Source organism: Theileria equi, chromosome 1 (genome assembly GCF_000342415.1).
Source record: "Theileria equi strain WA chromosome 1, complete sequence".
Classification (NCBI taxonomy): domain Eukaryota; phylum Apicomplexa; class Aconoidasida; order Piroplasmida; family Theileriidae; genus Theileria; species Theileria equi.
Genome location: NC_021366.1, coordinates 1,552,693 through 1,564,950, shown reverse-complemented (window position 1 = coordinate 1,564,950; position 12,258 = coordinate 1,552,693). Strand labels below are relative to the sequence as shown.

The following is a 12,258-nucleotide window of genomic DNA, read 5'->3' as shown; positions in this document are numbered from 1 at the left end:
CAATTTTTTGTAAGTATATAAATGTTATTTTCGCGTTTGTGTTTTAATTTCATGATGTGATTTAACTGATTAGACACACACATTTGTGTATGCCTACTCTGTCTATTTTGAATTATTTTTCGCTTTAATTCGAGTATACAGCGCCATGAATAACGGGAAACTCTTTTCGTTGTTGTTAACCGTTGGTGCTGCGGTAGTTGTTTTCGTATCGCTCTTTTATGTGCTACGCAAGGACGATTCAGAAAATGTCAGTAGCCGTGCTACTCCTGCGGCAGCATTGCATTTGTTCGTCTCTATATCTTCTTCTGAAGAATCCAACCTCAGAGGAGGTCTAGGAAATGCACCTGTCCTAGATCTTAGACATAAGTCTGGAAATTACGCGGCTGGTTCGTCTCAGGTTACTTTGGTCCCTGGCACTGTTGCTGACTTGTCAGGATACACCAAGTTTGTGCATACATTAGCACAGCCAGTGGCAGCCCCTTCTGTGCTCATTGATGGTAAGCATGTAGATGCTGGACTTCCAGAGCCGGTGGCCAGTGCTACTGCATTCTGGTGGTTTGACACACCAGTGCTTGTCTTATTGACAACTGCTGCCAAAGTTCCAAAACATCATCACTACTTTCCTAATGTTACTACTACTGGAATTGTATGGACTAAGTTGGAGCTTTCTCCAGCTGGATCAGCACTTGCAGATGATCAACTCAAGGCAAAGTTGGATGAGTTGAACGGAAACTTGGGAAACGTTGCACTTCTTGATATCGGAAAAACTTTGGATGCAGCAACTGGTTCTTATACCTTTGGTCTTAATGGAAACCTTGTTACCATTGCCCTTGCCAGACATACTAGCAGTTTGTCCGAGTTTGTCAAGGTTCAACACAAACTTCCTAAGGGCCTACCATTTAAGGTTGGAAGTTTTTCATTCTTTGGTACAGAATTGGAACTAGCTGTTCCTGCTCTTCCAGTTACTCTTGTCTCCGTTTTCTGGTTTCATGACTTTCCTCTTTTGGTTCAGGTCGATCATACCTCAGGAGAACCCACCTTCTTCTCTTTCAATGTTGTTACAAACTCTTGGAAGAGAGAGCCTGTTCTATCCAGTCTTAGAGGAAAACTTAACAAGCTTAAGGCTTCATTGGGTGTTCCAGTAACTCTTGACCTTTCTGTGAAGGGTGAGAGAAGCCTTACTTATAGGTCCGGTAAGACCGTTGTTACTGTTGTGGAGACCCAAACTGATGCTACCGGCTTCAAGAAGTTTGCTCACAGATTTTCAACAGGTGCGCATTTCGCAATCGGTTATCTTTACAACGGAGTTCATCAAGCAGGAATCCCATCTGTTAGACTATTTTCTGCCTCTGTTTACTGGTGGGACACCGTTCCTGTCCTGTTGAAATTGACACTATCTGTGGCCGATGGTAACGCCGGAAGGAATAGATACTTTTCAAATGACGGATCTGGAGTCTGGACTGAAAAGATTTTGGCTGATTTCGGTAACTCCAGTGCTAATTTGCTCGCTGAACTTGTTGCTGAACAGAGAAAGTTGGCTAGTGCTTCTCCTGCTTTCGCTTTGGATCTTGGAGCAAAGGCTAATTATCTTACCCTTGGTAAGGTTGTTTCCGTTGCTGAGTATTCCGGACAGTTGACAGCAGGATTTAAAGGATTTGTACATACCAAGTCCGATGCTGCGACATTTCAACTAGAAAAACTTGGTTTAAATGGTAGCGACTTGGCTGTTGCTCCTTCCGACGCTCTGAAGAAGGCTGTTGCTGGGGTAACTGTCTTTTGGTTTTATGATTTGCCACTTCTCGCAAAGGTTGATCGTTCTGGTGCTACATCAGATGCTGCTGCATCTGAATATTTTGCTTTTGATGGAGTAAGTGGTTCATGGGCAAAGGTTGCTGCTGGTGATTTGAATGTTCTTTTGACCAATGCCAGGAATGGGTTGGGTGGAGTAACATTGGATCTTGGCAAGTTTTCTGGATCTTACAAGACCTCTTTTGCATCCGTTACCGTTGGTGAAGTTTCTGGAAGCGGAGACCCTCCACATGGCTTTTCTAAACTTGTTCACAACCTTTCTCTTCCATTGCCATTGAAGAAACTCAAGCATTTTGATGTAGAGTTTGTTTTGAAGGAGAAGGCAGAGAAAACTGCTCCTGTTGCTGGAGCCAGCGGAGCTGCTGGTGAAGATGGTGCTAAAGTACCTTCATCTACGACACCTAAGGAACCAGCTCCAACTACTACAAAGGAGCCTGCACCTACAACTCCAGAAGAACCCGCACCTTCTGCGCCTCCGGCTGTTCCAGAGGCTCAACAATCACAGGCTGCAGGAGCTGCAGCCTCTTCAGTTGCTCCAAAATCTGCTCCTAAGGACGAACTTGTGGATGTTGCTGAGGGTTCACTGACTGTCTTCGATTTAACTGTCTACTTCTTTGACAATGTTCCTCTTCTTCTCAAGGTTCAAACTGCTCCAGGAGTTTATGTTCATTTCAAAAATCTTTTGGATGGAGGTGCTTGGGTTAAGGAAACAGTAGAAGTAGCTGATGTAGCTAGCAAATTGGGAGAGCTCAGAAAGGCATTGACTTCTGTTGTTTCATTGGATGTTTGCAAGCTTCCTCCAACTGGAGACTCTCTTGATTATACATTAACTCCATCTGCTGGAGCTTCAGCTGTTTCTGTAGCTCTTGCTAAGGATGTGGAATCCAATTTTGAGGGCCTTACAGTTTTTGCCCACAAATTCCCTCAGGATTCCTCAGTTAAGCTTTCCAATCTCACATGCAATGGAAGACTTCTTTCCGGTGTTCCCATTGATGTTGTAAAGACTACCAGAGTCTACTTCTCTGGAAACTTGCCAGTTATGGTTCAGACGAATTCTACACCAAAATACTACTATACTAATGGTACTGGTGGACTTTCTCGTTACACTCTTCCCGCTGAAAAGATCTCCCTCGCCCCTGCAGAGCTTTCTGGAATTTTGGATGATTTTAAAAATAACTTGGGAAAAATCGTGGTTTTGAAACTCGAAAGTAAGGTAGATTACACTGTTGACGGTGTAAGCGTTAGTGCTTCTGCCTTTAATCGTCATGATGGTCTCGTTGAAGTTGTCCATAAATTAGTTACAGGAGCAGGTTCCACATTTACGGTTTCTGATTTTGCCTTTGGCGGAGCTTCCCTTCCTGGTTTACCCGCTGGGTTGACCCTTCACTCTGCAACTGTTTATTTTGATGGTGATAAGCCTCTCTTGTTTGAACTTAAGACTCCATCAGAAAACTATCTTTACTATGCCTACGTTTATGGTTTCTGTGTTAAAGATTTGGTTTTGGATGTTCCACTAGAGGGTGATGATTTGGCTGATAAACTCGCTGAACTCAAGAGTGGACTTGATAACGTTTTCTCTTTGGATATTGATGTGCATGCTGATAAGAGTTTCTTGGCACTTGATGTTACCGATGAATTCCCAGCTGAAGATTTCTCTACATTTGTTTATACTCCACATGATGGCAAATATCCTTTCATGTTGAAGGCTTTGACTTTGGGTGGTGAACCTTTGGTCGTACCTGATTTGTTAAACTTTCACTTGGACAAACTTTCTGTTTTCAACCTGTTTGATACTCCAGTTCTTTTGCATCTTCATTTGTTTGATGGCAAATCTGTTTACTTCAAGACCAAATTTAATGGAAGCTGGGAACTAGTAGCCTTATCTGCTAATACTGACGAAGGTTTGGAGGCTAAGCTTATCGAGTTGAAGGAGGAATTTACAACTTTTGCAACATTGGATGTTAGCAAGGTTGTTAGCTATAGTGCTGATGGTAAGGATGTTACTGTATCAGCACCGGCTGATGTTCAGAACGCCCAGACAGCAGATGGATTTAAGGTATTTTCTCACACTTTGAAATCAGTTACCGGAAATTTTAAGGTAGCAAAGGTAACTTATAACGGTGCTGGTATTGGAATCACTCCTCCTGCTGAGGAAGTGAAAGTCGTAAAGGTTTACACTGATGGGGATTCATTTCCATTACTTTTGGAATTGGAGGTACCACATACTGTACACCCCGTTGCAAAGGTAGAACAGGTTCCGGGTCCTGTTTCTCCAGGAACTTCTGGATCAACTGAATCTACAGTTAAGGCCAATGCGGTTCCATCCCTACAGTCTGCAGGACCACCTCATGGAGGTTCTACTGCTGTTCCAAATCAACCTGGAGCTGAAGCTGGAGTAGAAAACAATGCTGGTGGGCTTGGTGATACTCGGACTCAAGCCTTAGGCACTTCTGGAGCTTCTCAAGGTGCTGATTCTGCTAATCCTAATCCTGCTCAAGAACACAATGATCCCGCTCCACCTCTGGCGCAGCCAAGAGCTCCTTTACCAGCTCCGGAGCCAACACCAAAGGTTGTGATAAAGCACCTATATTTTGCAAACAACGGTCTTACATGGGTTGATATTTCTTCTAAAGATGGTGTAGTTCTTGCTGACTTAGTAGTAAAACTTGGTGAATTAAAGGCTAAATTTGTTAACAAATTCGTATTTGACCTTGGCAATGCTTTCTCCTACACAGAGCCCAAGGAACTTCCAGAGACACCAACTGAATATTTCAACGTCGTTTTCTCTGAGTCACCAGAGGTTTTACATGGTTTCTCAGTTTCTACCCATACCCTGGAAAAGTGGATTATCCCTGAAGTACAGGTTCCTTCTGCTCTTCCCACTGTAGCTGGAGGTGAAGCTGAAACTAATGGTAAGGCCCTTAAAACATTGGTAGATGCCCTAGCTGATGAAGAAGCTAAGAAGTTGGTTGAGACATTCCACGAATATCTGAAGGCTTTGGCTGCTTTGACCGAATCTAACAAGAAATATTTAGAGAAAGAAGCAGAAAACAATAAAAAGGAGACTAAGGATGATTTGACAAAGACAGCTGAACACACAACTTGGATTAATAATACTACTTCTGCATTTGGAAAGTTTGCTGAGTTTTTGACTGCTGCAGATGCCATTAAATCTTGGGACGACTTTTTTGGCGAATTCCATGCTACCCTTGAAAGATTGCAAGAGTCAGTTGATCTTCAAAAGGCTTCTAGTGTTTCTGACGTACTTCTTGAGTTAGAAGAGCTCAAGGATCCTCTTGAGAAGAAGGCGTTCGCATTAGTTAAGGGAAAGCTTCCTGAAGAGCTTGCTGCTATTGCAGCTCCTGGCGTTGAGGTTGCACCTAAATCCGTTCCTGCTCCTGTCAAGGCCGCTAAACCAGTTGTAGATCCCTCTGCCCCAACCCCAAGAGATCCAAAGACAGTGGTATTTGCCAAGGGATTTGAATTCAATAGATTGGGATTGGTTGGATTGCCTCTTGAAGAAGTTGTAGAATTTTCTGTATACTGGTGGAATGACAAGGTTCCCGGTTTGCTCCATTTGCATACCGGTTCTCATCACAAGTACTACCATAACTTGGGAGCTTTGGACAATACAAAATGGGCTCTTTTCCAGTCCTTGGAAAAGCCATTGGAGGATGATGTTTTGGGTTCTCTGCTAGGTAACGTTAAGGCCAGGTTTGCTCCATCTGTGGTTATCGAACTTGGTAGAACCGTTAGTTCAGGTTCCTGGGCTAAATACCTGGCAAATGGTTTCCCACTAAGGGTTGTACCATTCGAACTTTCTGACATTGGATTTAAGGCTTTTGCCCACATCTCCTCTTCTCCAGAGAACCACCTCTTTGGACTCTCTGAGGTAGACTTTTTGGGTAATAAAGTTTTTGATGGACATTCATTAGGTTTTGTATCAGCTGTTTCCGTCTTTTTCAGTGCTGAAGACGTACCCTTGCTCGTGGAGGTTGAATATACTAGATCCAAAAAGGGACATACAGCTTTGAAATATGCTTACTTTGAGAATAAGGGTTCTGACGGTTGGAAGCGCCATCATCTCCCTCGTGGTATGAGAGTTCTTTCGGGCCCCGAACTTAAGAATAAATTGGAAGCTTTGAATAGACTTCACACAGTTTTTGCCACTCTTAAGTTTGGTGTTTCTTTCCCTGAAGCTACCGCGGATGGAGCTCAATCTACTAGTTACACAACTGGTGCTGATGGTGTTACAACTGTTACTGTTACTAAAGGCAAGCTCACAATTGATGACACTCATTTCTTCAAACACGCCTTTGGATTCTCTGCTACTCCAAAGCCAGAACAGGATTTGGGCAATTCCGGAGTTAGTGCTTCTGATCCCGCTGGACCTCAACAACCTCCTGGTCCTGCTCAAGTCTCACCTCAATCTGATGAACAATCTCTCACCTCTAACTTATCTGACCAAGATACTGCTAACCAAGGTGCAGATACTCAAGCTGGAGGTTCTAGGACTTCTAAAACACCTTCGTTATTTAGTTTTCTCACCGATGTATTTGTCAATGTAGCTCGTACCGGTGTAGATATTGTTGACACTACTGTCGTTTCTACCGCTGAAGATGCTGCAATTTATGCTGCTGGTGCTCTAGGACTTGCTGAAAAGCCTGGAGATTGTCCTCACCAGGCCTTGAGACTTGAACATGATGGTAAATTCCTAGGCTTTGTTCATGTTGGTAAGAATGTTTCTAGTGCATCTCTTTATGGACACGGTGATTTACCACTCCTTCTAGAGGTAGCCGGTATTGGAATAAAGAATGGAAGATTCTTTTCTGGTTATTTTTATCTAAATAACAATCCGGATGGTCACTGGACATTGTTTACGCATGGAGATCACAACAAAATTACCACATCTCTTTTGAATGAGAAACTTTTGGAACTCAAGGCTCTTTTTGATAGCATAGGTGTTCTTGATGTTGCTTCTAAATCTGTAGTAAACTTTGAAGGACGTGTGAAATTATTTGATCTTGTACACCAACCAGACGCTCTAGTACCTGAAGGTTTTGAAAAATACACACTTGAAGCTACCATTAAGTCTCCTGGAGTTAAGCTTACCAAGCTTTTGTTTAATGGATTGGAAGTTACTCCATTGCCACTGATGCGTTTCAACAAGTTGCATGTTTATTCCGATGCTGAACATTACTTACCTCTATTTTTAGAATTTCTTCATGTCCACACTCCAGTTGATGATAAAGAGGTTGTAACAGCATATTACACTCATATCACCCCTTCCGGAAATTGGGTCGCACTTGGTCCATTTGATAAGCAGCTGGATGAAGTTTTGGTACTTGCCAAGTTGAAGACTTTGAAACTCAAGCTCGGTGACGTAGTAGCTCTAGACTTAGGTAAGAAGGGTGGTAGCTATTTTGCACCATCTGAGATTACTGTTTTGGCTGAAGATCTTTCAGAAAGTCATGGATTTGCTAAGTTTGTTCATAAGGCTACATCAGATGGTCCATTTACAGTTGGACTTTTTGCTTATAATGGTGCAGTTGTCCCACATCTACCTTTGGCCAAGGTAACCTCCGTTGCAGTATATTTCAAAGACGATTTGACACCTGTTTTGGTTGATCTGGTTCATGGATCAGCACACAGGTTTTACGCAGTTGATGCACATGGACTTTGGTGGGAAGATTTTGTTTTGCCCGCTGATATCAGAGGTGCCCTCAATCTTTTGGCAGATGAACAGGCTAAAGTGTCAGGATTAGCAAAGCTTTCATTGAAGCTAGATCTTGTAACTGGATTTTTGCCAGAGTTCAAGTCGGTTGAGGGTTCCGAGAAACCTGCTCCTTCTGATAGACGTGATGCATTCCAGTACACCTATGGTTCAAGCGGCAAATCTGTACTCGTTACAGTTAGAAATGGTTTTTTCTCTGTGTTTGATGAGACCGTCCACAAATTGTATGGTGGAGAATCAGGGTTTAAGCTAGTGGGACTCAAGTACTTGGGTAAAGAATATCGTTTAGATGGAAAAGATCATGTTGCTCATTCCGCTTCTGTATTTTCGTTCCACGGTGTTCCACTTTTGTTGAAGTTAGTCTTGCCATCTGGTCTTGGTGTGCATTTTGTATATGATCCAGATAGAGACGTATGGGTGCATCTTGCCTCGGTCGTACATCTTGAACAGAAACTTGATGAGTTGGCTCTTACACACTTTGGCGTTTTACCTTTGGATCTTGCCCGACGTTCTGACTATGTATCATTGGGTAAAGATGTAAAGGTTACTAAGGTGAATGATCATCTTCCAAATGGATACGAGAAATTTGTTCATACACTTCCCAAAGTAGTTGAAGATAAAGCAAGGACTTTAATTGAAGAATCGCCATTCAAGTTGGGTAATTTAAGGTTGTTTGGTGTCGACTTGGATTTTGGTTCTCTCCCATTGCACACTCGTGTATTCGCTGTTTCTGCCTTTTTCCTAAATGGCTTTGATAAACCCCTATTGTTGCACTTGAAGACTCATGCTTCTGGTGTCGGTTCTGAATCCGCTCCGGTTGAACACCCAGGACTTTACTTTGCAGCAGGACCTGACGGTTCAATTTCGAAGGTTATTGTTGCCAATAAAACTGCACTTTGGATAAAACTTGAGGAAATACGATCCACGTTCGCAGACTGGCTCGTTTTGGATATTGATAGAACCACAGGTGTGAAGGAGGTTGTGGAGTATTTCGATAATGGATATCCATTTACCCTCAAAAAGTTTGTGGCACCTTCAGATGCGGATGCTGCTTCTAAATTCCCAGCCGAGGGTTTTGTATTGCATCTTCACAAGCTTTCTGGAGAAGGATTTACTCCATTTAAGTTGGATAAGTTATCATTTGCTGGACATAATTTGCAATTTGTTGATTTCTCCCATGAAGGTCCTTTGCACGCACATAGTCTTTCTGTTTACTCCGTTGCTGGTAGCAATACTCCTCTCTTGCTTGGTTTATTTGTTCCCACAGCTAAGGATGGTGCTAAAGTTCCAGGTTACAAGGTATTTGCTTTTGTTGATGGAAAATGGCATGTTGATGCTTCATTTGATGAGTTTGTTCTCCCAATGGCTGTTGCAGAAGGGGTACACGTCGCAGAGGTTGTTGAAGATCTCAATAAGAAATTCCTTGACCATTTAGGAAATAGATTGAATACACTAAAGAATGGGTTATCTAGCCCATTCCTCTTGGATTTAGCCAAGGTGAACACATATACATCCGGGGCAACAACTGTAACGGTATCTGTTGTGAAGACTGAGGAATTGAATCTCAAGAAGGTATCCTTTGTTCCTTCTCTTACAACTGGTGGATCATCTGCTGACAAATTCACGCTTGAAAAGGTTCTTTTCGGTGATGAAGAGGTACTCGGTTTCGTTTTCCCACTCGCTGATGTAAAATCACTCCACCTGTTTAGTTTACTTTCTCGAAATTTCAGAGCTGGTCTTCCGTTGGTTTTGGAAGTGGAGCTTGGTTCTGAGAAACTAGAATATCATTATTACCTATATGGTGGAGACAATATATGGAAATTGCAATTGAAGACCTTTATCAAGTTAGAGTTGGGTGAAGTGCTTGATCTTGTAGGAGGGCGATTGTACGGTTTTGATAGAGCTGAGCACTTCTTCTTATCAGGACTTGCATTAGATTTTGGAACAAAGTTCACACATTTGAGTAGTGGAAAACTATTGGAAGTAACAAAGTATCTACCAGCTGCTAATAATGCAGTGCCAAAGGATTTTGTTCTTTACAAATATCACATGACATCATCTTCCACTGCCTTTCAACTCAGATCTTTTGGACTAGATGGACAAGTTTATCCATATTCAAATCCCCTTCTCAATTTCGCACTCTTTGTTTACTACAAGGTGGGTGTCAATGTGCCACTCGCATTTGTGTTATTCCAAGAGTCAGAGTCTGACGAATTTGGCGAGGATATTATTTGGTATTCATTTGTTGGCGGACGTTTTTCTGTGCTTAGCCTCCCACTTTCACCTGAAAGCCCACATTCAAGTCCAGACCCACTTGATCTTGCATCAAAGGAGAAAATTGCTAAAACGTTAGCCGAATTAGCTGAGGGAGGCCCTATTGCTCCTCATAATGATTTACGAGTTGGCATTCCAGCTCTTCCAGGTAGTCTTAAGAACCCACTCAAGCCATTTGTACAGCTTTTCGCCACCGTAAATCTTGAGCCTAGAGAAGGGACATACAACGTGTCTGGGCATCAGTCGAAGGGTAATGATCTTGAGCAGCTCAAATTTACTGTTGGAAGTAAATCTTTCTCCGACGCACCTGGGTTTTTAGAATTCCAACAGACGATAGCAGGTGTGGATCACTTCACTGTGGCAGATTTTGAATATAATGGGCAACCCATCTCTGGAATCGGTGCGTATGTTCCAATGGACGCTGTTAAGGTTGTTTCTACTATCTGTTGGTCACATCCTGGAAGATTAGATGGTCTAAAGGGTAGACCTCTTCTTGTGAAAGTGACTGCTCAAGTACCTGGTGTACAATCAACTACAGAAAGATACTATGAAAACATTGGTGCTGGAACTACTGACAATACCAAGTGGAGGTTTTGGAAAGATAATGCTTCTCAATCTGAACTCCAAAAGAAACTCCATCTTCTAAACTGTAGACTAAACGATGCTGTGGTCATAGATATAACTAGGCGGGTTGGACCTTATGATGCCTGTAATGGAAATAGTGAGAGTAGTGAGGCTAGAATGACAGTTTCAAAGGATACTCCAGAGAGCAAATTTGAAAACTATGAAGTTTATGCTCACTCTCTCAACAACGGTGGTGAAGGACCATTTAATGTAGTAGGATTCAAGAATGAAAATTCTGACATAATACTACCCAGAGTTGGACCAACTACCGATGGGCCAATTCTTAGCGTGGACCAGGTTAAAGTATACTTTTATTCACGTGATCCTACAACGCCTCTTCTCATGTACATAAAGACCAGCGATCCTAAACTTGGTAGTAAGAAGTGGTGGAAGTCTAATGATGGTAAAAACTGGGAAAAAGTGGTCTCTTTAGCCGCATCCACTGAAAAAGACTATGACAAAATCCGTGAAGTGCTTGACACCATTGAAAGAAGTCGTAAACTACCAGAAGTAACCATTGACATTCATAAGAGGTTTATCATTGGATTATCTACTAATTATCCAAGTAATTCTAACCTTGTTGAAGTTATCAATAATACTAATACTACGCAAGGTTTTGCTGGATACACTCACAAAGTACAGGGTAAGAGGTGCTTCACCGTGAATGGATTTAAATATAATGAAGAAGAAGCTAAAACATTTTTGACTCCCATGAAATATATCAAAGAGGTGTCGGTTTTCTACTGGATATACCTTGAACCACCATACAAACTTAAAGATCAAAGAGGCAGACCTCTTCTCGTAAAGGTAACTAAAATGGATGGAAGTATAGATTGGTATGAGAATACTGGTACAACTGGAGATCTAGTTTGGAGAAATGCTACTGGAGTATATGACCAGAATCTGGAAGCAAATCTCAAACTTCTCAACTCTTCGCTCAATCGTGCTGTTATAGTGGATGTAGGTATGGACCCTTATCCTATTATTTCAATGAAGTATGATGCTTGTGAGAGAAACACTTTGTATCCTCCTAATGGCATTCAGAAAATGCAAGTTTCTAAGGATCCTACTTCTGATGGTGAAAACCCCCTTGGGAAGTATAAGGTTTATACTCACACTCTAAGCAATGGATCGGAACCGTTTCACGTGCTATCTTTCAAGAATGGTCTTCATGAGGTATCTACTGGACATACTAGTCATCTATCACCCATTCTAGATGTAACTGAAGTTAAAGTTTACATGTGTGGTAATAAACCACTCTTGGTATACATAGACTCTAATGATCCTAAACTTGGTAGTAAGAAGTGGTGGCAATCTAAAGATGGTAAAACTTGGGAAAAAGTAGGATCTCAACCAAGTTCTCCACAAAGCCACAAAGAAATCCTAGAAGTACTCAATACTCTTGGAAGTAACTGCAGCTAAGATTACACATACAATAAGGGTCCTAAGTGACTGTCAGGGAACCTGGTACTGACGGTAGTGACAGTGAACATCATGTTCCGTCCGATTTAAGAACGATAAAAATCCCAACTCTCCAAACACTCGTTGGGCTTCATTCCACAAGGATATATCTGGTACAGGATTTAAAGAGAACTTGAACTGTAAAACAACACACGAAGAAGATGTTATCCCTGGTATATCCGCTTAGTGGAATAATTTCTAACAAAAACCATTATGAACACAAGACTTAAAGAACATTTGAAACGCGCTAAAAACAGGCCAAGGCCTAATAACTTACAAAAAACTTAAATCCAACACATTGTTTGTTCGTATGAACGTTGATTAGTTGGAAAAAACACACACACTTTCATCCTATA

At 41.9% G+C, this 12,258-nt stretch overlaps 1 protein-coding gene across 1 annotated transcript; it reads left to right on the top strand.

Moving 5' to 3' along the window:
• Nucleotides 1-145: 145 nt before the first annotated feature.
• Nucleotides 146-11,863, top strand: BEWA_025280 (hypothetical protein; the record flags this gene model as incomplete). The annotated part of the gene is made up of 1 exon (XM_004829288.1): nt 146-11,863. One exon carries the CDS (start codon nt 146-148, stop codon nt 11,861-11,863), a length of 11,718 nt encoding a protein of 3,905 aa, XP_004829345.1.
• Nucleotides 11,864-12,258: the final 395 nt, after the last annotated feature.